General features: G+C 42.2%; 1 protein-coding gene across 2 annotated transcripts in view; it reads left to right on the top strand.

Annotated features, from left to right (window-relative positions):
- Positions 1–26,574, top strand: part of NCOA7 (nuclear receptor coactivator 7) — a 144,150-nt gene extending 117,576 nt beyond the window's left edge. The window contains exons 11-16 of one of the 2 annotated variants that reach the window (XM_082856106.1): positions 9,493–9,640; positions 17,229–17,354; positions 18,655–18,807; positions 23,465–23,560; positions 24,013–24,086; positions 24,463–26,574. In XM_082856106.1, coding sequence (XP_082712232.1) covers positions 9,493–9,640; positions 17,229–17,354; positions 18,655–18,807; positions 23,465–23,560; positions 24,013–24,086; positions 24,463–24,598 — 733 coding nt within the window. In that variant the 3' untranslated portion in view covers positions 24,599–26,574. Of the gene's footprint in view, positions 1–9,492; positions 9,641–15,842; positions 15,959–17,228; positions 17,355–18,654; positions 18,808–23,464; positions 23,561–24,012; positions 24,087–24,462 lie in introns of those variants that run through there. The other variant, XM_082856107.1, reaches the window with a different exon arrangement.
- The last annotated feature ends 753 nt before the right edge of the window (positions 26,575–27,327 follow it).

The raw sequence follows: 27,327 nt of genomic DNA, 5'->3' as shown, positions 1-27,327 counted from the left end.
CTTCCTTTCCAAATGTCCCCATATCTGCAAACCGTCTGTACTACTGTTTACTTAATAGTTGCCTTCAAAGGATTTAGGTCAAATCTTTTTTTTTTTTTACTTAGGCTTTTCCTGAGCAGTAATATCTGTGAAATCTGAAGTATATAATATGCTAGTTGCATTTCCTCCTAATACTCTTTAAATAAATACGTAACTATGAAAATGGGTTCCTCTGTGTATCCTCTGAAGTCAGTGGAGCTGCCCCTGCTACACTTTGGTAAACAGTGGCCTCAGGATAAGGTCAAAGCATTTTATCTCATGCCCAGGACTTTCTGTGACCCAGTGACCTGGCCCCTCTGGCGTTTTTTTTTTTTTCTTCCTTTCCTGCCATTCCATTAGCAAAGAGTAAAACTTACTCTTTCATTCTACCTGTCAGGAATTCTTCCCCTGCCTGATGAGTTTCTGTTCAACATGGACATCCCAGCTCAGATGCCCACTGGCTGTGTTGTTGGAACTGTGTTAGGAATTTTTGTTTATTTCTCTCAACCTGCTCGCTCTAGGGCGGGGCCTGGATCACTCTGGGCAGGCACTGCATCTCAGCAGCTTTTCCCTATCGCAGAATCCTCTGTCAGAAGCCACCAGTGACATGATTGTATTGCCCCTCTTTCCCTCTGCCATGTCCAGTTTGACCTCCTTCCAGCATCACCCTGCCCTTAAGATGCCAGGTCTTTTTGCACATATCCCCTCCAGTAGAATGCCACTTCTCTTCCTCCTGTAACTGGCTCTTTCTCCTCCTTCAAAACTCAGCTTGGGGGCTTCCCTGGTGGTGCAGTGGTTAAGAATCTGCCTGCCAGTGCAGGGGACACGGGTTCGATCCTTGGGCCAGGAAGATCCCACATGCCGCGGAGCAACTAACCCCATGTGCCACAACTACTGAGCCTGTGCTCTAGAGCCCAAGAGCCACAACTACTGAGCCCACATGCCACAACTACTGAAGCCCACGTGCCTAGAGCCCACACACTGCAACACCTTAACAAAGAGTAGCCCCCGCTCAGCGCAACTAGAGAAAGCCCCCGCGCAGCAACAAAGATCCAATGCAGCCAAAAAAAACCCAAAAACAAAACTCAGCTTGCCCTTGGCCCCTGGGAAGCTGTCCCTGACCCCAGTGTGAAATGATTCTCCACTGGGCTTACCTTTGTCATCACTCTTCTTAAAATAATAATAATAAAAATAAATAATAAGATTATCAAGCATTATAATCTTTTAAATAAGATATAAAAACCCTGCCTCCTTCCAGACAGTGTCTGAGGCAGGTTTAAGAAAGGGCGTATACTAAAAGGTTAATAAAATCAGGAATGAAAAGGAGTTGGAAAAAAATGCATAACCCAGATGTTAACAGTACAATCTGAAGGGAAGATGAGGTGTAGGAAGGAGGTTTTAGGGAGAAACAAAATCTTGAGGCTTATTTTTTAAGGAAGTGCAAGTAAGTTTGTGGATTAAGATGAAGGAGATAGGGCTTCCCTGGTGGCGCAGTGGTTGAGAGTCCGCCTGCTGATGCAGGGGACACGGGTTCGTGCCCCGGTCTGGGAGGATCCCACGTGCCGCGGAGCGGCTGGGCCCGTGAGCCATGGCCGCTGAGCCTGCGCATCCGGAGCCTGTGCTCCGTGGCGGGAGAGACCACAGCAGTGAGAGGCCCGCGTACCGAAAAAAAAAAAAAAAAGATGAAGGAGATAAAGGGATGAAGAAGTGGGGTGGGAATAATGGAGGGAATCCACTAAGGAGCAGGACTGTTGAAAGTTCAGCGAGGAGGGTTAAAACGGGAGAGTAGTTCCTTCTTCTGAAGAGAAAGGTCATTAAGAGGGGAGCAGAGGGGAGTGCATTACTAGAATGGTACAACGGAGAGTCCTCTGTTTAGGCAGGGTGGGTGGGTAGGAGAGCGGGGGTGAGAGCTTGAGAAAGTAGAGGTCTGGAATAGCTGCTGTGCGAAGCAGTGAAGGAAGAGAGCTAGAGGGGAGTAGAGAATCCCACGAGGGAGGGTTTCTCCAGTGTTAGGTGCCCTTGACTTGTAATGGATCCATTAAGCGCCAACAAGCAAACTCAGCAACGTGCATCACCCCGAGAGAGCAGTTAGAAAGATGATGTTTGTTTCTGTGGGCAGGCGTTTGGAAGGGCAAGTGCAACAGAAGGATCAAAGCTGTGCGCCTCCAGGGGGCGGCGGTGCAGGTAAGGTGGAAAGACTGGCCTGGGGGTGTGTGAATCCAGGAGGGGCTAATGCTGGGGAAAGAGGAGGGCTGAGGGTCAAGGTGAGAGTGGAACTGGTATAGTCAGGAGGAAGGAGTGGGCGAGGTGAACCCAGAGGCACTAAGAGGGGAATTTTCAGAACTTTAGGCCTGTTTCCAGAGGGCAGGGTTCAGTTCTGGTAACTAACCACTAGGAAAATCCAGTTAAGTTAGCCAAAAAGAGCCATTCCAAGAATTAGGTTAGATAAACTTAAATAAACTTAGTGCCACTCTAATCTAGAAGGAGAAAAGATGAAGTCACATCCTCTTCTCTTTGGTCTCCAGGGACCTAAGAATTAAGCAATAAGATTGGCTCCAAGTGAACTTTAATTTTCTCTTGTGGAACAGGCCATTTTAATTGTTCACTCCTGCTTTTCCCTCAGAGGCATCGCGTGAGGGCCCTCTCTACATGAGACAAGGAGGAGATTTTATGCGGGAGGCTGTAGTTGAGGGAAACTGGCGTGTGCCAGTGCCCTGGATGTCTGAGAGAAGAGACATGAGCACTTCCCATCAGGTTGCCCCATAGCAGAACATACTTTGGAGGTTTGCCATCTCACCTGAGGCTTCTCGAGGCTGGGGCAACCTCGTTGGCTGCAGAGATAAAGCCCACCACCTGAGAGAGGTGGGACGTTGTCCAGGGCTGCTGCCCTGCCTGTTGCAGCCAGTGGAGAACCATTCCCAGGAGTGTGGCTGAGGTGAGGCGGCCGCCCCGCAATGTTCCCCGAGCATGGAGCACAGTGCTGGCAGCGATGTGCGGCTGTGTGTGCAAGGTGGGGGAGCGGGAATGGGGAGTGGGCCGCATGTGACCTAAGGGCCACTCAGGGCATCTCACACTTACTTAAGCTTCGTTAATAAAACCCAAAGCCAAGGGCTTCCCTGGTGGCGCAGTGGTTGGGAGTCTGCCTGCTGATGCAGGGGACACGGGTTCGTGCCCCGGTCCGGGAAGATCCCACATGCCGCGGAGCGGCTAGGCTTGTGAGCCATGGCCACTGAGCCTGCGCGTCCGGAGCCTGTGCTCTGCAACGGGAGAGGCCAACAGTGAGATGCCCGTGTACCGCAAAAAAAACAACAACCCAAAGCCAAGGAAGTAGTTGACCTACAGTATGAGACCTCTGTCTGTGGACAGGTACAAAAATGTACCATCCCCCTTAGGGTTCAGCATTCACAAAAGAAGAGGCAGTCAGCTTAGACTAGCTGGAACATTTCCAGAGATGGGGTGTTTGGGCACATTAATCTTCTGAGCCTCAGTTTCCTTATCTTTAAACTGGGCATAGTAACACTTGCCTCTTAGAGTTGTTGTGCAGTGTGCAGTCCTCAAGGCAGGGAATCACGTCTTTTCTTTTCAGGTAGCTGACATATTTCATCAGCATTGCTTAAAACAGAAGGTTGCTTCTCTGTTTAACATTAAAATTGTTATGGCTTTTACCCTCTTTTCTGTGGTATTTTGAGAATGCCTTTTTCCTCCTTTCTAGATATTTCCTTTTGTGGTAAGTTCAACAGGCCCAGTGCTGGCCCTGGCTGCTCTTGACCTTGCTGCAAAATAGGCCACTCACTCTGGCAACAGACGATCCCAGAGGCTTGATTCACCACTCACTGGAAATCCAGCTGTCCCAAGAGAAGAGATTTGGAATAAACCTCTTTTACTTGGTCATCCCAGATTCTTGCCCCGGGTTGACATATTTCTTCTAGAGAGAAAGGCACAGGGCAGGCAAGAATACTTTGTGCCAAAACTCACCTTCCCCCAGCCCCTCACTTGTTACAGCTCCTGGGAACTCACACATATGTGTATGACATATGTAGCCATCTCCTTCCATAGTATGCCCACTGTTTTCCCAGCAGCACACCATGCCCACATTCACCCACTCCTAAGATAACCATGGCATCGTGTGGATCCCAGGTCATGAGTCTAGACCAGGCCATTCTCCCCACCCCCTTGAATAGTTTCTCGTCAAGAAGGATGGGGTGGAAGAAGGGGTATTATCCTTTCCTAAGGTCTTACCTCTATTAGGACCACCTTAATTCATCAGAGATGCTCTGATAATCTTGAACTTTGAAAGAGAGGTATTAGGCACACAATTCCTCCTTCTTAGGAAATCCTCCTTCTTATACAGATTTCCCCTCTCACCCACCTTCCATCCCATCCACCCGCCCAGTGGGTTGGAGGAAAGAGTTGTCTTCCTCAAGCAGGGAATGTTCAATTATAACTTCCTCCAGAATAATAAGTCCTACTCACCTTGCATCTACATAATAAAAAGGATTGCTCAAATGGTTTCCCCAAGCAACTCAATGTCTTGGTCACCAAAAAGGGAAGTGACTGGCAATTGCTAAGATGGGATCTCACCTTAAAATCTTTATTGACCTGCAGTTTTCACAATTTATATTTTCTTATAATATCTAAGAAGAAATGAAATCTTAACTTCAAATCTGTGCCTCATCCCTCATTCCCTTGCAGTCTTACACAGGGGTATATGTCAGCATGAGCTTTCAGCATTTCTTGGGATGCTTTTTCAGTGTTTATGCTTGTACAGTGACTTCTCCTTTGAGAGTAAAATGTTAGAGGATAAATGAGCAGTGCTTCATGGAAAGTAGGTTCAGAAAGTGATAAAAATGTGTCTTGTGTCATAACCAGGAAGTTAAGTGGGAAACAATTCAGAAATCGATGTGGGATAAGGGGAGGACTTTGTAGTGTGGTTCAAAGAACACTGATTGCCACCTCAGGCGATCTAGTCCTGGCTGTGATGCTGGTAGTAGACGTCAGAGCCCCCATTCTCTTACATCTAAGGAGAGTTAGCTGGATTAAATGATATCCTATATCTCCACCAACCCTAATGTTCCAGAAGGTAGTTCCTCAATGTCAGGGTCACTGGCACATAGTGGGTACACAGGGAGTATTATTGAAGGAAGCGATGTGCTGCAGCCAGGGACAACCAGGGACACACCTGAAACTGAATGTGTTGGGTTGACTTGTTGCAACGAGGGAGAATGCACTGCATGGGACCTAGGGCCATCTCAGTAAACGGGTGCTTGAAAGGGGTCGTAGGATGTAGGTTTACGTTAGGTGATTCGAGGGATAACTTAAAGAAGTGGGACTTTGCTCTAGATTGGAAGCTGTCAGGAAGCAAAGGTCATTCTGTGATTGAGTATATTATAAATCCTATGTAGAAGGAGGAAAAACTAGAGAGGCTAGTGCCGTAATTGGTAAAGAAGCACAGTCATTTATATTAGCCAGATTAGAGAGATGTTTGGTCATTTTTGTGGTTGGACAGTGTTTGTGTTTAGATGTCAGGCCTCAGTGGTCTCATTTCTGTCTTGATTCATCATGGTGATAGAGTGGCTTTGCCTGATATTGATGTTTTGGGAAGTTGTTAATGTTCAACGGGAGAATACCAGGGCCTAGCTGTGAGTGCCAGGCCAGTTTCTCCCAACACTGGGGCCTGACCGATAGGAGCAGGCTAGCTCCCACGTATCAGGGACTGCTTTCCTCTTTCTCACAAATAAGCTAGCCAACAAATATTTGGAAGCCATTTTATTTGATGTGGATAAGCATGTAATAAATGTGTCCTTTTCCAAAAGTTAGAGTGAAGCATATTTGGTTCTCAACTTTTTTCTAAAATACAGTTAAGATGGACTAAATTTTAGGTGTTAGCAAACTAAAAGAGTTAGAATTATATATATATATATTTTTTAATGTATTTATTTTTGGCTGTGTTGGGTCTTTGTTGCTGCACATGGGCTTTCTCTAGTTGCGGCGAGCGGGGGCTACTGTTCGTTGAGGTGTGTGTGCTTCTCATTGCAGTGGCTTCTCTTGTTGCAGAGTGTGGGCTCTAGGCACACGGGCTTCAGTAGTTGGGGTGCGCGGGCTTAGTTGCTTCGCAGCACATGGGATCTTCCCGGACCAGGGCTCAAACCTGTGTCCTCTGCATCGGCAGGCGGATTCTTAACCACTGCGCCACCAGGGAAGCACTAGAATTATATATTTTTCAAACCTTTCTGGAGTCATGATTTTTTCTAAGTTAACTTTTAATAGGAAATGTCATACTACATGTAAATAATAGTTCAGAGATTCAAAAGAGTATACATATTGCTGGTAGGAGGGCAAAAAATGATTCCATCCCTAAAAAGGGCAACATGGTATTATATATAAAAAGCATAAGTGAATTGCTCCTTTGATAACACAGTCCCACTTCTGGGAATAGGTCCTACAACTCTACCTGTACACGTGCAAAAATGACATACCAAGTTACTCATCATAGCATTGTTTATAAAAGCACAGTCTTGGAAACAACCCAAGTGTCCAGCTGGAGAGGATGGTTACATAAACTATGATAAATCCACACAGTAAAGTACTGTGTAGCTATAAAAGAAAGAATGAGGAAGCCATCTCTATACTGTTGTGGAGGGATATCCAGGCTATATTGTTTAGTGAAAAAAGCTAGATAGAGGATAGTACTATCTCTTGTAGAAATGAAAGACAAAGAGAATCTATATTCATATTTATTTCTATCTACAAAAATAACACTACAAGAACACACAAGGAAATAATAAAGTGGTCAACTATAGCGGAAAAAGGTGGACCCAGAATGTGATGGACAGGGATATGAGTGAGATGGAAACTTCTCATTATTTGCCTTTTGAAATATAATTTTAATTCTCAAATTATAAAATGTACTACCTAGTCCAAAAATTTAAATAATTTATGGAAAGATATATATATGTATATAAATGCAATATATCTTCTACCTCATTCCATTCCCCAGAGATAACCATTTTGATCAGTTTCTTATATAGTTTTTCAGAGTAGTCCATTGTATTAGTCAAGGATCTCAAGAGAAACGGAACTGAGAGGATGTGTGTGTGTATAAAATATATGAAAACTGGTAATTCTATATTATGGAAGAAAAAGCATAATTAATATAAAGAGGAAAAAACAGCTTAGAAGTACATTTGATAGTGGTTAATGTTACATTATATAAAGGCTCCCACATATTGAAAAGAAAAACATTGACTCCACAATCACAAGGAGCCAATTCATGAAAGCAGCCAGGGAGAAAACATTTAAAAAATGTTCAACCCACTACCACTCAAAGAAATGCAAAGTGAGTCGGGTAAAACTTAAAATATATATTAAATTCATTTAGAAAAAGAAGGATAAGCAGGATTGTTATGAGACTTAGATGCAAACTGCAATGCTCGTGTCACAGTAAACTAGTCAGCCTTTCAAGAGCAGTTTGGCAGGATGAATCACAAGCTATAAAATCATGCCCTTTGGCCTAATAATCCCTTTTCTGGGAACTAATCTTGAGGAAATAATTCAAAAGGTGGCAAAAGGCATAGCTCATGAGGATGTTCATCATAACGTTGTATAATCAAAGAAATGGAAAAAACCTAAATATCCCAAAGGCATAGGAATTTGGGTAATTATGGTTTATTACTTTCATGAAATGTAGGCATTAAAAGTCAGTACAAGGGGCTTCCCTGGTGGTGCAGTGGTTAAGAATCCGCCTGCCAATGCAGGGGACACGGGTTTGAGCCCTGGTCTGGGAAGATCCCACATGCCGTGGAGCAACTAAGCTTGTGCGCCACAACTACTGAGCCTGCACTCTAGAGCCCGTGAGCCGCAACTACTGAGCCTGCGTGCCACAACTACTGAAGCCCGTACTCCTGGAGCCCATGCTCCGCAACAAAAGCCACTGCAGTGAGATGCCCGCGCACCACAATGAAGAGTAGCCCATGCTGGGTACAACTAGAGAAAGCCTGCGCGCAGCAACAAGGACCCAACTCAGCCATAAATAAATAAATAAATAAATAAATTTAAAAGTCAGTACAAGGACTAGCAATATGGCAAATATGCATTATTTTATGTTACATATAACAATTATGTCTTAGCCCTGATAACAATGGAAAGAAAACTGTGTACATGTGCTCAAGAACAGATAGGACTATAGAAGCCTAAAGACAGCGTGACCGATGGGAATATTAGAATTATAGTGACATTTCTTTTTTGTTTTAATTAATATTTGTCTTAGTTTGTTCAGGTTGCTATAACAGAATACCATAGACTGGGTGGCTTATAGAGAAGAGGTTTATTCTTGACAGTTCTAGAGGCTGGGAGGTCCAGGATCAAGGCGCTGGCAGATTCAGTGTCTTGTGAGGGCTGACTGGTTCATAGACGGCTGTCTTTTCACTGTGTTCTCACATGGCACAGGGGGCTAGCCAGCTTGGTGGGGTCTCTTTTAATCCCAATCATGCATCATAACCTAAGCACCTCTGAAAGGTCCTACATCCAAATACCATCACACTGGGGATTAGATTTCAACATGCAAATTTTAGGGGCACACAAACATTCAATCTATAGCAATTGTGTTGTAATATTTTTACAATTATAACTTTTAAAAACTTAGCAATAAGTTAGCATTGTCCCAAACAGTAGCCTCAAATTGAAATTACCAGATTGTAATTAGAAAAGACTTTAAGAATCATTTGATCCTATCTATCTTCCACTCCCTCACTGTGATGGTTGCAGGTGTAGAATCTAAGGTCAGAGGCCTTTTGACTGTTCTACATGGGCGGGGGGTGGGGGGATATTGTAGGTGCTGGGACCAAAAGCCCCACCCTCTGCTCAGGAACTAGCCACCTCTCTATTGATTAAGTCTGGAGAGATGCTTCAGATGTTAAATATGTATAAGAGAACAGAGATATTGGAATCAAACTGCATTCCGATATCAATAAAATTGTCTCTTTCTAATGTTAAAATAACAGCTAATACTATCCCTGATATTTTCTAGTTATTAAAGATATTTTATTAAAATTATGATATAATAATGCTTCAATCTACATAAGACCCATTGGAATATTGCTTATCTTTGTTCCCATCTAAAGCTTCAGATTAATTTTTTTCCCATGAATACAGGTGTCCAATAAACAAAGACCCAATGAGGAAAAAACATTTGGTGTAAATATTTCATTGTGTTTTTTACGTTTATGTCCCATTTCTTGATCTTTGCCTCAGATTGAAAGACAATTTTTCAGTGTCTGTGGAGTTTAGCTTCCATTTATTGACTTATTTTCGGTTTGGAATGCATTAGCAGAGATTATCTTCAACATGGGAGATTTCCCAATTAGCAAAATGGATTTGCCAAGCAGGAAAAAGATAGCTGTACATGCCCAAGTTCCTACTGGTGCCTGCCAGGAAAGTAGATTTGGTGTTAACCCCTGTGATGAACATGTTTTTCAGGGTGGATCACTTGTACACGTTCTTTGTTCAGTGGTCTCCTGATGTCTATGGGAAAGATGCCAAAGAGCAAGGCTTTGTGGTGGTGGAAAAAGAAGAACTGAATATGATTGACAACTTCTTCAGTGAGCCGACCACCAAGAGCTGGGAGGTGAGACTCAAGAGAGGGCTAGACTGTCCCTTAAAGTCCAGTCCACAGGGCTTCCCTGGTGGCGCAGTGGTTGAGAGTCCGCCTGCCGATGCAGGGGACACGGGTTCGTGCCCCGGTCCGGGAAGATCCCACATGCCGCGGAGTGGCTGGGCCCATGAGCCATGGCCGCTGAGACTGCGCGTCCGGAGCCTGTGCTCCGCAACAGGACAGGCCACAACAGTGAGAGGCCCGCGTACCGCAAAAAAAAAAAAAAGAAAAAAAAAAAAAGTCCAGTCCACAAACAAAATGTTCTTGTGTCAAAATTCTAGTAACCTCTTGGCTGGCAAGAAGTCAGATTTCCTGTGCCTCTTTGAAATCACATGGGGAAAAAACCTTATTCATCTGTGTTGAAGCTAGTTATGTGTGTCAGAAAGACCTCATCTCCACCCCTACAACCCAGTAATTTCACTTCTCATTTTTGAAACTGCTGCAGGGTCCCCATTACGTACAGGATGAAAGTCAAGCTTCTTAATTTGACCTAAAAAACTGTTCATAATTTTTTTGAGCACTTACCACACCCTTCTCATGTTAGGGGCACGGTGGATGAGATCAAGGAGTATAGATAAATCATTACAATATAGTGAGATAATTACCGTTGTAGGTGAAATGCCACGTGCTATGGGAGCATGTACCCAGGCACCTGAATGGAGCTAGGAAATCAGGGAATGCGACCCAGAAGGAGTAATCTGAGCTGAGATCAGAAGTGGGAGGACAGGCAGTTGGGGTGAAAGTGGGACATGGAACACGGAACGTGTTCTGGCCAGAGAGAAAAGTCTATGTAGAGGAATGACCCAGGGGAGAAACAGAGAGTGGGGGACATTTGATGAACTAATAAGAGTTCAGTGTAGCTGGATCATAAGAGTGCAAAGCTGAGGGAGTGGCAAGAAATGAAGCTGGAGATAATGAAATGGCAGATCACGAAGGACCTATGAACTGTTCGTCATAGGTTTGGTTTGGCTATTTTCCTAAGGGCAGTAGGAAGGCAGCAGTTTGAGCTGTCCTCAAACAGCTTCAACCAGTAGGAGCTGTTTGGAGCCTGGAGAAGTAAATACAGATACACATTTTGGAGAGCTTGCTCTTGCTGGCAGATGTTCATGGAGTTGGACAACACTTGAGGCTTGAAGACCCATTAGGAGTCTCTTGCAGCAATCAGTGTTGAGAGAGAACAGTTGCTGAAAGAGCAGCAGTGCAGAAGATGGAAGATGTCAAGATTGATCTCTTGGTTTTTAGAATGGGAACTGGAGGGATCGAGGTACCTGCCCTTCACTGTGATAAGAAGCATAGCAAGAGGATTAGATTTGGCAGAAAACGCTCTGTGTTCTGGTTTTAATCTAAATTTGAGGTGTCTGTGGAATGTCCAGGAGACAACTGAGAATAAAACTTAGGAAAAAGATCTGAAGATATACTTTCGGAATTGATTAGCAAAGTTGAAGTTGTGAGTGTAGGTGAGGTCAGCCTAGGAGAGTGTGTCCATTGGCAAGGGAGCAGGACTCAGAACAGAACCCTTCAGGATGCCAGCACTAAGGGGCCAAAGACAGTCGAGCCCACAAAGGTGACTGAGAAGGAACAGCCAGGGGAGGGCATGGAAAACAAGAAAAGTCATGTCTTAGAAGCCAAGGGAAGAGAATGTTTCAAGAGGGGAGTAGTGGTCAAAAATGCCTAATGCTGCGGAGGAGTCAGAAGGTAAGAACTAAGCTATGTCTTTTGGATTTAAAACCAAGGAGGTAATAGTTGGTGACTTTGACAAAAAGCAGTTTCATTAAAGTGGTAGCTTCAAAATGTAGCTACCAGTGTTCAATGAATGAATTGGGGGTGAGTAAGTGGAGCTAGTAAAGGTGGGCAAACAACTCGAATTTGGTTTTGGAGAATAAAAATGAGATGGAAGGCTGGAAGAAGAGGTGAGGGTGGGGAGGTTTTCCCTCTCGTGAGAGAGACTGTAACGTTTTGGATGAGGTCAGCGGGAACGGTGGAACAGAAGGTACAGAAGATAAGGGAATAGGAGAGGGAATAAGCGGGAGGCTGGATCCCCGAGAATTGTCCGGGAATGTGGGGGTAGGGATAGAATCGGTCTTAGGCGGTCGGGCAGCAGAAAAGAATAGGATGTGTGCATATAGAACGTAGACTCACTGGCGGTAAATTCTGCCATTGCTCATTTGATTATTTCTCTGCAGCAGGAGGGAGCACCCCCTAGAAGTGAAGGAGGGAAGACTTAGAGGAATACGGAGAAGGTCTGAATAGCAGCTATAGAGACTAGGAAAAAAGCCAGCTGAAGAACTGCAGTAGGATGGCTGTCTGGTATTGAAAGCCCTGGTGGGGTCTGACACCAGGCTGCAGTGAGGGCGGGTTTTCTCCAGCAATACTCCCAGCCTGGGTTTAGATTCGTCAAGTGGGCAGTCAGATCTTCCAAGGCTGGAACTCTGTCAGACTGGGATGATTAAGGATGATGAGGCCTGCCCCTTGGGTCTAACTCCTTCTGGAATGCCAGGTCCCTTCATATGTGTGTTTGCCCTCACTCGTCCCTTTCTCATTCACTCTCTCGCAGCCCGAATGTGTACATGCACACACACAGCTTTCCATGTCAGACTCCCGTCATCCTTCAAGGTCCAGCTCATGTGTCACTTCTGTGATGCTTGCAGCCAGAGTTACTCCTCCTGTCCTTCCACAGCCCATTGCTCATAGCTCTGTAGTGTATCGCTCAGCACTTTACTTGTTTGCATGTTTGTCTTCCCACAGTTCATAAGCTTCTTGTTTGAAACCATTGATTAAAAATATTCAAGCCTATTAGGCTCTCCCTCCCTTGGCTCTTCGTATCAACTCTTTTCCTGTCTCTGGCCAGTCTTTCTGAGTATACTTTGCTTGTCCCTTTTCTCATGGTGTTCCCTAGTTTATCCTTGGCTCTCTTTTCTTCTCATCTATTACATCTTCCTTGGATGAGCTCATCGGCTTTCAAGGTTTCTGCTGCTGACTCCCACCTCTGTCTCCTCCACACACCTTTCTTCCCGGCTGCTGTTCTAGAGCACATAGATGCCCCACAGGCATGACTGGGTCTCCACGAGGCAGAGATGGTGTGACACTGGCATTCTGGCCAAGGCGTCAGAGAATATCAATTCCCGTCCTCCTCACCTAACCATCTGTGCCCAAGAGGCCCCCACCCCCATGAGATATACGCACAGACAAAGCATAGCTAGGAAATGTGTATTTTCTTAGTGAGGCTATGGTCTCTTGCCCAATATGGAGGGCCAGAGAGAAGGTTTAAATTTCACTGGGGATTTAATCCTTTCCCGACTAGGCCTGAATATCTTGAACTGAAGCAGCCCGCTTTTAGGCCTATTCTGCATCGTTCCACTAATCCCAACCTTGAATCTCAGCTCTTGACAACTCCTGTGGGAGAAGAGGCCACACCTACCAGCACCAGAGGAAAAGGAGCTAAAGGGGCATGCAGAGAGAGAAAGGTCTGCTTCCAGATCTAGAGTAGAGTGGGCTTGAGTGAGCCACTCAGACTGAGCCACTGAGGAGAATGAGAGGGCAAATCCCTTTAGAAGGTGTCTCTAGACCTGTAGTGGAAGAGGAAGAAAAGAAGAAGGGATGGAGAAGGAGGAAGAAATGGGTTGGCTTGTTGCGAGCTCCTAGTGTACTTGTTAACACTTGGGACATGGAAAGAAAAGATAACTGGAGAGAGAGGTGACTGGACTGTTATCCCTATTTCTTTTTTTTTTAGATGTTGGGGGTAGGAGTTTATTAATTTATTTTTGCTGTGTTGGGTCTTCGTTTCTGTGCGAGGGCTTTCTCTAGTTGTGGCAAGCGGGGGCCACTCTTCATCGCGGTGCGCGGGCCTCTCACTATCGCGGCCTCTCTTGTTGCGGAGCACAGGCTCCAGATGCGCAGGCTCAGTAGTTGTGGCTCACGGGCCTAGTTGCTCCGTGGCACGTGGGATCCTCCCAGACCAGGGCTCGAACCCGTGTCCCCTGCATTAGCAGGCAGATTCTCAACCACTGCACCACCAGGGAAGCCCCTATCCCTATTTCTCTATGGAAGAGAAAGTCCAAAAGTACAATGAGGAGAAGAATGCTGTCCAAGCTCCCTCCCATGCAGGAGCAAATTCTGCTTACTAGCATTACCTTAAGGCCAGGCCACTGTGATAGCATTGCTTCGTGGTGGCATTGCTTCTCCTCTGTGGGTGGGGAAGAGGAACCTTCACTCCCCTGACAGGTGTCTGATCCTCAGCATGTCCAAAACGTCTCTTCATCTTTCCCCAAAACTTGCTTCTTCTCATGTATTCCCATCTTAATTAGTGGTGCCCCAAGCTAGAAGCCTAGATATCAACCCAGATTCTTCTCTTTCATCATCATATGTAGTCAGTCATCTCTAGTTAGAATTTGTTGATTCTGATCTTACGTAGGGTGGGGACCACTGCCCTAGTCAGCTGTCTGCACCCTTCACTTAAACTCTAGGGCAACTCCAGTCAACCCAACCACTAGTCCATCCTCCATACCCAAGCTCTTTAAATAAGCTTTACTTCCTAATTTTATAAAAGTAACACCTGCTTTTATTATAGGAAATTTGGAAACTACAGAAAAGCACAATGCGGAACGTTTAGAAAATAGTATCTAACCACACATTACTTTTGTACATTTTTTGGACTCATTGTTTTCTATTTTAGGGTGTTTTCTAGGCGGTAAGGGTGAGAGAGTATTTTTGCAAAATGGGATAATGTTCTATGTATAGTTTGGTATCTGGCTTTTCTCACCTGACATCTTGTGAGAACTGTATCATATTAAAGATTCTGAAGCCTCATTTTAATGGTTACATAATATTTTAAACCTCAATCAGAATTTATTTAACAATTCCCCACCTTTAGGAATCGTGTTGGTTCAAGGTTTTCACAAGGATGGAGATGATCTGTAACTCTGACTGTTCCCCTAATTTCCTGAAAGTGATATTACTTAGTATAAGGCTATTGAATTTTTTTAAGGCTCCTAATCTTTTATATAATGACAATTTTCCAGAAATGTGAGGAATACCCTTCTTCTCATTGTGCTTCTGGCAACAGAAAGTACTATTTCTATTATCCCTTTCTTAAAGCTTTCGCTAATTTGAAAAGCTGATAAATGATATACTGGAATTATTTGTGCCACATGCCTGGCAAAGCACCCGGCACTTGCCATCATATAGAAAGCACTCAGTAAATGTTAGCTGTCATGAAGTGTCAGGCACTGAAAAGAATGCTGTCTCACTGGCACAAAATCCAAGTGATTCTGCCTTAGATTGTGTCCAGGCTCTTGCATTGAGAATAAGTTCTGGCTGACCTGAGACTGGTCACCAGTTATCTCCCAGAGCCTCATTAGAACTGACCCCCAGGATGAACTATGTAGTGGCGCCCGATCTCCCAGGGGTACTGGAGACCAAGAGGCCATTTTCGATCTGGAAAACTCACAGAAAGATCCCTGAAAATTGATCCAATGGTAATCTACATTTCTTTCCAACCCGCTGATTATCTGGTCTGGGCAGTAGAGGAGGACTCATCATGCTTATTAGTCATTAAGATTAATATTTTGAAAGGTTAAAAGGTGCTCTTTAGAAAACCTGAATCTAAACTAACATTTTTCTCAGCCTCATATAAACCGGATGTTCTTTCAGTTCTTTGAAGTTTCTCATACCTAACAAACATGACGGTATTGAAGTGAAACGCCATTGTTCTAAGCGTAATGAACCTACCTCTGGTAAAGGCTCCTTTTCATATTTCCTTTGAGATTCAAACTGACGTCAGGGAACACACATAAACTTTTAAAATGAAGGTTTCGCTTTAGAATGCAGAAAAAAAAAATCTGAAAAGGCAGGGCTAGCTAGCTCAGCCAGCTGGAGGACAATTGGGAAGAAAAGTACAAGACAGAGAAGAAGAAAAAAAACAACAATGAGGTTTTGTTGTGCTGTTAGGAAACCACCATTTCAAAGGTGAAAGTGTCTTTTTACAGCCTCACAGCTATGCCTAACAGGAAGTGTGTGTTTGCTCTAAATCCTAATTTGGGTGTGTTCCTGTAGAAATATTGAACTGTCTCCTAAGGGAAACAGAAACTCAATCATGCAGGAAACGAGATACTGCATAAACAGTTGTAGCTCAGTGTGGCTGTAAGTAACAGTGGTGTGGAGGCAGATAAGAGAAAAAACCTGCACCTCTTTAGAGAGCAAGCAGGCAGTTCACACTACTTCACCATGAGAAGATTGCCCCTGGACATTCAGATTTTCTATTGTGCCAGACCGGACCAAGAGCCTTTTGTGAAGGTATGTTGGAGTCCTGAGGGCTAATCATGTGCCCGTGAATCCTCCAAGCTCTGCCGCTAAGATGCTTTGAAATGCTTTCTAATTAGAAAGGATCGTGCTAATACTTCAGCCAGAGCAGGTATTTTATTCACTTTGGAGAGAGAGATGGTGTGGTTTGCCCTTTCCCTTTGGAGTCAAAACTCCATACTGATTTTTTCATTCCACAGCCCCACTTTGTACCTGTGTTAAATGTAGAGTTCCCCCAAAATATATGCTTTATTTAATACATTTAAAATGCTGGATGTGTGATTCTTCAACAGTGTTTTCTTTAAGTAAATGCCCCTTGAGAAGACGGTAACATTTAAGGGCTAATTTCCTTACCTGTAAATCCAGCTCAGATGACAGCATTTTGGAAACGAAGTAGTCATTGTCTGACAACCTTCACTAAATGTAATGTAAATGTTTTTTCTCTATGATGCAAAAGTCATTAATATTTGTACTCAGGAATTTTGGTGAATTAGTTACCTTCTGTCTGTATCCTTCAATTACAAAGTAATTTAGTGATTTATCCAGACTTTCGGAGAGGCAAAAGAAAAATGATTTTTAACCTGGTAGTTTATAAGTGTATTTATGATGAAATAATAAATGTTGTGTACAACATCATGTTTCTGTTCTCAGCCTTGAAGGAAAGATTATTTTGATGGTTTCTCAACTCTCCATAAAGAATCATACCTAATTGTAATTTAGACTAAAGCTTCGTGTCTCTTTGTATTGTTGCTTTCCTTAGATGTTATCATTTGCTATTTCTGTCAGGGTTGGTTGCTATGATCAGCCTTGAGAGAAAACATTAGGATTCTTGATTAAAGGACTATCCTTATCGTCCCCATTTCCCTATTTATAGAAGACTTGCTCATAGTATGATATCTGTTAGTCCCGTAACAATTCAAATTTAGATGCAGGCTAATGGAGAATAATTTAGGGCATTTCAAGGGTATAAGTCGCTTGTGGAGTTATACATAATTCTTACTTGATGACTGAGCAATAGTAAAACTGGAAAACTTGTGACTTTAATTTGTACATATTAAGTGCTATAGCTGTACTGTGTTAATTCTCCATTTGCTCTGAAATTGACATTGTGATTAGCCATTTCCCCCAAAGTGCTGGCTCAACTTATGTCCTGCTGCTAAAACCCTACCTGTTACAGGCAATTGTGTACCTGAGGTCCTTTATAGCAGGTGAAGGAAAAGCAAAAATATCGTTTTTCTTGGTTTATTTGTCTTCTCCATTTCAGATCATCACCGTTGAGGAGGCAAAACGCAGGAAGAGCACATGTAGCTACTATGAAGATGAGGATGAGGCCGCCCTGCCGATCCTGCAGCCCCACAGTGCGCTTCTGGAGAACATGCACATCGAGCAGGTGGGTTCTTCCTGGGGACTTAGGATGGGTGTCTTCCAAACCTTAGAACACATTCCCCACCCCTGGCATTTGCTCTTCTCACTTGGGGTGAAGCATGAGCCGAGCTTTAAAGGAAGAAACACCAGCAGCCTAACCAGGGCCCTTCTCTGCTTCTGAAAGGCAGCATCCCTGCCACCTTCTTGGGAGTGCAAGGACTTGGCCAGACACCTACGTCCATTCCCCGAACCTGAACAAAAAGCCATTTCTTGTCTTCAAAACAATTTTTAAAGTGTCCTACTATAGTCCTAATGTATTTTAAAAGGATCCAAATTTATCCTAATGATTATCGCAGAGTTCCGATGGTTTCAATTTATTGAGCTCAGTAAAAGTCATATAGCAAGTACACTTTACTTGCTTTATGAAAACCACCTACCACTAGGAGTAATTTTCCTTTTTCTGTACTTTTTTTTGGTTTAATTTCTATTTTCTGAACATCTCTTACGTGAGTTTTTATGAAATACTACGTGCTTGTATTTGAACTTTAGTAAGGGGCCTCTTGTGCTTCCCCCATCAGTCAGCTTAGAAACCTGAATTTCAGAGACCTTAAAGAATCATCAGGTTCAAGTCCCTCAATTTACAAATGCCATCTCTGAAGGCCCAGGAGAGCTAGGCGACTTGACCAAGCAGTTACAGGGATGGAGTTCATGCTGATTCTAGAACTATGTCAAGCATTCTTGAGGACTTCAACATTTTATATAGCCTCCTTTGTGTGTATTTTTGAAGAGATATGCATTATTGATATTTATGGCAGCCAAGTTTAATATTAATGTAAGTGAAAGATACAAGTGTAATGAGGACAGACTACATCTGATTACTAGCATAAAACACCCGTGTCTTCTTCTTCTCACTTTGGTGGGAATTTACAGCTGTCAGTAGCAGCTCTGAGCCTTTGAAGGTTTAGAAAGAACAATTTGAGAAACATGAAATGCTTGGTGAAAGTCAGGTTGAAGTGTAAACAAGAGAGCATGTGTCTAATTCATACCTCTTTATCAAGCTAGGTGCTGTATCTTCAAATATATAGTGGCATAGTGACCCTTCAGGATCATCCCTGAGAGGGAATGCGTGCTCTGGGGAGCATCCCTGCCAAGGGATAATTTTCCCTTCTTGGTTTATAGTGGCAAATATTTGCTACAGTATAGGGGAGCAATATGGAAGTAGTGTAGTTATTGAGTTTGAGCCACAGGCATCGGTTTTATGCTACAAATTCATGAGTGATTTGTAGGCAAGCTGTGTATTTACGTCTTCATCTTTGGATTCACAGCTGGCCCGACGCCTTCCAGCAAGGGTACAGGGGTATCCATGGAGTCTCGTATACAGCACATTAGAGCATGGGACCAGCTTGAAAACTCTCTACCGGAAGTCAGCATCACTAGACAGTCCTGTCCTATTGGTCATCAAAGATATGGATAATCAGGTGAGGCTTGTTCCTCTTATAGAGGAACATTTTTTTTTTTTGCGGTACGTGGGCCTCTCACTGTTGTGGCCTCTCCTGTTGTGGAGCACAGGCTCCGGACGCGCAGCCTCAGTGGCCATGGCCCACGGGCCCAGCCGCTCCGCGGCATGTGGGATCTTCCCAGACCGGGGCACGAACCCGTGTCCCCTGCATCGGCAGGCGGACTCTCAACCACTGCGCCACCAGGGAAGACCAAGGAACATTTTTTTTAATGAAGCTTTTCAAACCTACACAATAGTAGAGAGACTAATACAATGACCTCTCATCACTCAGATTCTACAGTTAGCAGGACTTTGCCACATACACTTCATTCTTTGCTTTGTTGGCTTTTCTTCCCTGAAGTATTTTGAAGTAAATCCCAATTTTTATGTCATTTCACCTCTACATACTTCAGAATGCATCTCTAAAAAAGAAAATGGAGTGTATCTCCAAATACAGTCACATTCTAAGGAATTTTTTTCCTGTACTCATCATGGAGTATATATATATATACTCTATATATAATATATATACTGTAATATATATATACTATAATGATATTCTGTAACCTAAAACTGGAGAAGCTGGAAGAAAAGTCAAGTCTAGATTTGGACACAGCTGCAGAAAGCAGTCCCAGTGCCATACCAGAACTTCCTCCAGGTAGCTGAAGTAGTGCCCACCAACCTTGCCTGCGTAGTTGCTGAGATGGAGAGCCAGTTAAGGCCATGGTGTGTTGTACCTGAAGGGCCCAGTTGTTACGAAACAGGAGAAAATGCTCTGGACCATTGCTTAGTGCACTTTCACCCACGTTGCTGTCGGTCTTGGAGGCACTGGTGAAATCTAGATATTACCCCCATCCCCCCTAAGCTAATAATTCTTCACTCGGTCAGCCTGGAGTATGAGTGGAATCTGTCCAGGTTTCTTTCATGTACCATCCAGGCCGACTTCTGCTTCACAAAAGGAAAGCATCTTTCAAGTCTGCTCTTTATTCATTTCAACTTGGTCTATATTATAGCAAGAAGAAATTTCTTTACACTTTTTGTAGGTGTCATTATTTTCTCTTCCTGGCATTTGGAAGCAGGGTTTACTTGACAACCATTTATTTATTCATCCATTCAGAAAATGTATAATGACTGTCTGTTAGATGTGGGGCACTATTAAGCATTGGGGAGCTTACTGAGAAGCCATATAATTGGGATCATTTTAGGGGAAATAGATTTTTGCTGTCATAATTTGTCTTGGGAAAAATTAGCAGAAAGAAGGGCACTGTCTTTCTCAACGGTGATCATTCCTATAAGTAGATTAAGAGTTGTGAGGAATAGTTTAGTTACTATCATTGTTCCTACTGTTATTTACTGACTGAGAACACTTTATTTAATCATAGTCCAAGCTGAACAGTAGGGAGAGTCAAGTTAAAAATTTAAATAATAATAACAAAGGTTTAAAATGGAATTACTTAGGGATTTAGTGGAATGTTTGCAAAGTTAGGTGCTACTTTTTAGATGAGATAGGGCTAGATGGTTTTAGACCACACACACACACACACACACACACACACACACACACACACACACACGTACACACGTACCTGCACCGTAAGTATAGATGAGTTCTATTAATTTACCAAAAGATAACTTGTTGGGGAATGTGTTGGCCTCACAGAGCAGGTTTTGATGATGCCCAGTATTACTCAGCTTCCTATCAGCAGATACTAAAGGAGGCCTGCCTGTACCTGGAGATTACACTGTTTGTCTAGAGGTATAATCTTACTGCTTCTGGTGCCCTGGAGGCATTTGTGTTATTTGAAGGCATAACTCTGCTTTCCCCACCCCACCTACCCCCAAGGCAAGGATGCTGCTTGCTGTGCTTGGGAACATGATAGAACAACACCTGTAAGTTTATCTGGAAATGAATTATATAAAATTCTAAGATAAAAGCATTACGCATGCAGAATGGCAGGCATGAGGAGTTCTACAGAATCAATCCCCAGTGAAACAATCATTACTGGTGGGAATTATAAAAACAACAATCATTTAAAGTCTCTGGAAATTGCCCTAAGGGCATACAGCAAGTGAAGAACCATTTATTTAAGAAAATCTAATGAAGCCCAGTAATAATAGTGAGATTCTGTGGCATTTGAAGGCACAGCCTGCTCCCTCCCCCAACCCCTGTTCAGACAAGCTTCCTTCTGGGCACGTGTGGACAAGATGAGGATCCCTCAGCTGCCAGCTCCCAGGCAAAGACTATGATATGCCTCCTCTAGGGGCAGGTCCCCAGCATGTCTTATCCCCTACCCAAGATCTCTGTTTCAGAGGCTAAATTTCAGGGCTCTCTTCCTCTGACCAGCCCCTTCTCAGAGGACAGTTGCTCTACCTTCTGCATGGCAGGCCGAGAATACAGGGGTCTCTACTGCCCTTGCTCCAGCACATAGGGCAGAAGTTCCATGTCAGGTGAGCGGAGCCAAGACCAGTGGCTACTGCCCCTGCCCAGCACCCTGCTCATAAAACAGGACTGTACCTTTGAGAAAAGCAGGCCACTGTCCAGCCCCCAGCTCCAGGGGAAGAGGCGGACCATAAAACATATAGCTCAGAAGCTCTCTCCAAAGGAACTGATGTTATTTAGAAGAACGTGGGGAAGGTCAAGCCAAGGGACACTAGAGAACAATGAAAATTTTGGTGGTAAACAACTAAGAGGAGGCTGGTAGTTCCATGAAGGCAGCAAACTAAGCTGTAGACCATCTAGTTTACCAGAGAGAACCGGGGAAAGAGACAGCTAAGGAGAGCCTTCCTGGAGTCAGGATGAACTTCATAGACTGGCCACAGAAACTACCCCTGCAAAGGGGCCCAAATTTAATTGAATGAGACTGTGGAGTAATTTATACCACAAAGCATTGTGGAAAATAATAGAACAATCATCAGGTAATAGAGTCCGACCTATATTAACTTAATTCCAGTGAAATATAGAAATGTCACTCCTATATTGCTCTATGACATCTTTCCACTTTTTGTGGTAATTTTGTTATATTACATTGATATATATTACAAACTCAACAATAAACTGTTACATAGCTGTTTGTATAATTTTTATCTACTAAGAAAGCTGAGAGAAGAAAGGAGAGCAATTATACATTCATAGGTTTTGTCATATTAACCTTCCTTTTACCACTTTGGGCTATCTTCATTCATTCCCCTGGATTCCTTTGTTCTATTACTGTCAACCATGTTAAAATTTTCGATGGTATAGACCCAACAATACCATTATTCTACAATTTCTTCCTAAGTTAATTAATAGAAAAAAATAAAATGGACATTTTCTTACATAACCATAATGCTATATACCTAAAAAATTAACAGTAATTTCTTAGTATCATCATATCTCCAGTGCTTAAACAGATTTCCATGATTGCTAAGAAAATTTGTTACTGTTTTTTCCTTGTTCTTAACAGCTCTAGGGACAGGTTTTGGTATGAAGAACATGGGTTAGAAAGAGATTCTAGACTTCTACTCTACCTAATTTTTAGTATTGCAAGGAGCTAGGAACTGAGTGTACTTGGTAAAGAAGAGATTCCATGATGATGATAATCCAATTTAAATTAGTTTGAAAACTTATAAGACATTTTTCAGGTAGACTCCATTTAAAGCATTGTTTCTTGGGACTTCCCTGGTGGCGCAGTGGTTAAGACTCCACGCTCCCAATGCCAGGGGCCCGGGTTCGATCCCTGGTCAGGGAACTAAATCCCACATGCATGCCACAACTAAGAGTTCACATGCCAAAACTAAGGAGCCCGCATGCCACAACTAAGACCCAGCACAACCAAATAAATAAATATTAAAAAAAAAAAGCATTGTTTCTCAAGTGGGATTTGGAGAAAATATATCAGAATCACCTAGGGACATTTCCAGAATATATATTCTTGCCAGTCCTCACTCCTGCACACACTGGTCAGGATCTGAGCAGAGGATAGGAAGCTGAAGCAGTGGACATGCGTGTTCTGAAAAGACTACTCCTTCCAACCCCAATAAGAAATAATAGAAAAATCACTGATTCAGATACATCTAAACCACCTTTAAAGCCCACAGTATTACGGAATTGTTACTTTTTTCTTAAAAGCCATTTTGAACTAAGATATACTGGATCAGTCACGTTAAGGATGCAGTTTTAATAAGTATGTTGAAAACTCATTTTTCGAATCAAAGGAGAGAAAAATTTATTTTCTCCAGGGAAACCTCTGGCCACAATTTTACTTAGAAAACACATCAGAGATATGCCTTCATTCTCTCAACCACTCATTTCTGTGTGCAAGATGCATCTTGTTATTTAATGTTTCCAGTATGTCCTCTGTATTCACTAAAAGAAATTTGTCTCTATAGTGGACTTCGGAAGTCTTTTAAAACTGGAGCAATTTGTTGGCCTTTGACAGATAAGTTCTCTAAGCCACTTGGGTTCTAATGAGAATGGGGGACATTTTATTTGTTGGATGGTGGTCTTTTTTATTTAGGAACTCTGATTTAGTAATGATCTTTGCTGAAAGAGATATAATGAGATCTCAGAATAGGATTGTGCTAAAATATTTCAGAAAGTCTTTTTTTGGGGAGGTTTATGGTTGAAAGTAGATAAGGTTTCTGTTTTCTTTTGACAGATTTTTGGAGCATATGCAACTCATCCTTTCAAGTTCAGTGATCACTATTATGGCACAGGCGAAACTTTTCTCTACACGTTTAGCCCTAACTTCAAGGTACCTAGATGAAAGAAATACCCAACTTCCTGGTGTCACGGTGTCAGGAGGGTCGGTGGGGTTGGAGATGGGGGGCTGTGGTTGGAGCAGCAGCTGTCCCATCCCGTTACTCGAGGTAACCTTATCTGGCCTCACTCTAGCCTGGCCAGCACTTCATGACTGCAGCACAGAAACTGCTTAGATTCCCTCCCCAGGCCTTGGGAACTGCTCTTTTGCATGGTCTAAGATCAGGGAGGGGTTGCAAGTCAGAGCCAACATGTGTCTGAGAGGTCTTTCCTACATCATAACCCCTTTGGAGATCTCATCCTGGTGTGGGAGAGGTCTGGCCGTCAGGAGCTTCCTCAGCCAATGGGTAGTGCCCTTGCACACACACAGGTACTATGCTGTTACTCCCTCTTCGTGAATTCTCCAGATTGAAATGTCTGTTCTCTGTCTTGTGTTTCTGTCCTAAGGTCTTTAAGTGGAGTGGAGAAAACTCATACTTTATCAATGGAGACATAAGTTCTTTGGAACTTGGTGGTGGAGGGTAAGGTTTTTGTTGTTATTATTAATTACCACCTGACTTGAGTGAGCCTGTTTTGACCCAGGTAACTGAAACTTTGGTGTCAGGTGATTTTAGCTAGTCCATGTGCTTCGATTATTTAGGACAGTGTGGTCTAACACATGACACTAAGAATTGAAGGTAAAATGACTTATTTATGTGTCTAAATGAGGGACTACTGCCACCCGTCTTTTAGGAAAGATGGGTCATTTAAATGAAATAAAGGAAATGTACCTTTTGTTTTATAAGCAGTTTAGGGTTTTGTCTGTGTACAGCATAAAAGAAAGAAGTTGGGGCAAGGGAGGACAGAAAGTGTGCACATAAAATTGAAATGTTTTCACCATTTTATTAACCTTTTCAGGGGACGATTTGGTTTATGGCTAGATGCTGATTTATACCATGGACGAAGCAACTCCTGCAGCACTTTTAATAATGATATTCTTTCCAAAAAGGAAGACTTCATAGTTCAGGATCTCGAGGTATGGACATTCGAGTGAAATTCAGACTGCCTTAAAATACGACATTAAAAAGACTGGGTTCAATCAGCCCTGCTAAAGCTGGCTGGAAGAGCAAGCCCCAGCCCAGACTGCCTCATCCCATCATAGTGCTTTCTTTCTGCCTTCATCTCAGCGTGTGATCACATTGCAGAGAGATTCTGAAAGGTACATGTGGAAGGCAGACGATGAAGAAAGAAATCTGAAGTCCAGATTGTTGAAAGACTTTATACTCTCACTTCCTTCAAATCCATACAGTGAGGAATCAGAATATTTATAGATGTGAGTTGAATGCAATTTTTATTTTTGTTAACTGTGAAAAAGAAAATACTGTGGAAATATATACATTCCTTGTATATTTATCAATATAATTTTCATTACCAAAATGTACAGCATACTGTTGTTTGCCATGGAAAAGTTTAGTCTCATTTAGAAAAACTCAAAGTGCACAGCACTTAAAGGGAATATATGATTTTTAAAAACTGTTTTATTTATTATTTCTAGTATATTGTCTGAAATGTGTTGGCAGTTTTTTCTTTTAATGTGTCAAATTTTGAAATAAAGAAATGTATACATTTTGTGCTATGTTTTGGCAACAAACCCATTTGATTTATATAGTTTTATATTAATTTTTTTTTGCCCTGATTGTTTAGGGTGATATGTATATGTATGTGCTGCTTAATGTCCAAATATATATATGTATACACACATATATATATATACACATAATTCTGAATTTTTTAAAACTCAATACCAATGTTTATTGATTTGACTGTTGTAGGCCAGCTTTCCATTTAGTCATTAAAAAGGTACATTTTTAGTTATTTACTCTGAACACAACTGTGTAAAAGAAAAATAAGCTATTTCTCTCAGTCATAAGTTGATATTTACAGAAATGTATACCTTTATGATCCTAGATTTAGAACAAACCCTGCTTTTGAAAAGAAAATGTTTTGCTTCTTATAAAATCACGTGTTAATAACAAAAATTGTATTTTTATTGGATTTTTTTGCATAATTTTCCCCAAGTTTTTACATTAATGAACAGGCCTCTGTTTGAAATGAGACTGAGTGTTTTAATTTCTGTATATTTTATATCAAATGAAAAAAAGGTCAAATTATCCCAATTGTCTTGATTTCTAGACTCTTTTATTTGAGAAAAATCAATGCAAAGAAATGCATTCATACCAAAATTAGAATAAAAAGTAAAAACTTGTTTTTTAATATCAACTCACTTTCACATCATAAAACACTCTTTTATTAAAGTTAATAATAAAGACTTGTTAAAATTTTAACAAACATTATTGACTGTCAGACGTTTATGAAAGCCAAAGACTGCTAATGGAAAAAAAATGTCAAATGATAGCCAAAGCTGAGAAAGTGATCTGTCATAAGTTACATACCCAGTGATCTTAGAAGGAAAAATTAATAAAAAGTAGTGTTTATATACCTGCATTTTAAAGAAGTAAACAGTTCTTAGAATGTTGGCCTTAAGCTGGCAGAATATTTCCTTTAGCTTATTCTCTTATTTTAGACTATTTATAAAAGAGAACAAACAAATTGCCAAGTGGCCTCCTGTCAGATCAACAGTTATTTTACTCCACCCACATTCCACGCAAGTTTAAATGAACGCTATAAAATCTTAAGTCTATAGCCTGGGTGCACTTTCACCCAAGTTCTCCTATTGAGAACTCTTGATTAACAACTTATTGGCAGTTTAACCTTAATCTGCTTGTTAAATTGTGTGTTGGTATGAGATACCAGGAATGTCTCATGATGATCACGTTTACCATTTATGCCATTTGCAACCATATGCTATTAAGGAAATGGTCATTTTGCATATAGTTCACTCATACCTAGTTTAGTCCATGATATTATTACTTGTGAGGGCATATTCAGATGCTGTGTTCTCTATTTAAAACAGTATTGTCCAATCAGAAATGTGTGGCCCTTCATTTATGGATACTGAATATATGTAATGCAGTGCTAGCCCAATATTTTCAATAAAGGAATTTATGCATTCAGTGTGACTTTCTTTCCTGAGGATTCATTCAACAAGTATTTATTGCATGCTAGAGCTTTTACTTGAATGAGAGGATGATGAAGTATCCAAGACTAAATAAATAAGGTCCAGTGCTCATGTTTTTATTGCTGCCTTGGAAATTCCCTCTTTGTTCCCTGTAGCCACTCTCCTATTCTTTCATCAGTTCATGAAAACTGCTCCTGTTACAGTTACTAGAGAAAACTCTTGGCTCTGTCTAGCAGTTTCTCTGTTCTTAATCCTAGCTGTTCTTTGAATGGTGACTTTCTTTTTAACATCTCTCTCTTGACCTACTTTCTAACTTCCATGAGAGACACCTTACCTTACCCTCTGATTTTCTTTGACATCCTGTCTCCTAGCCCCTAAAGATGAAGACCTCAGTGTTCATTCCTTGCCAATTCCTCAGTTCATGAGTCTACTTCAAAAGATGTGGATGGGAGGGGGCAACCAACTGTCTCACCAGACTCTGTTGAAAATGATTTAGATATGCTACAAGCCACCAGGGACACCCTGAACTAGTGTGAGAAGTAGTATTGGCCTTCATTTGATTTCCCTTTCCTTAAATCCTTTTAAAGTTTTAGAGGCATATGAAACAGGACTAATGAAAGAAGTACTTTCCTTTTGAGGAAGGCATTAAGAATCTCTTAAACCAGAAAGGGAAGCCGAGATTCATGTTCTTCTTAGGATGCCTA

Source organism: Leucopleurus acutus (assembly GCF_964270905.1).
Source record: "Leucopleurus acutus genome assembly, chromosome: 15".
Taxonomy (NCBI): domain Eukaryota; kingdom Metazoa; phylum Chordata; class Mammalia; order Artiodactyla; family Delphinidae; genus Leucopleurus; species Leucopleurus acutus.
This window is presented reverse-complemented; position numbering and strand designations above follow the sequence as displayed.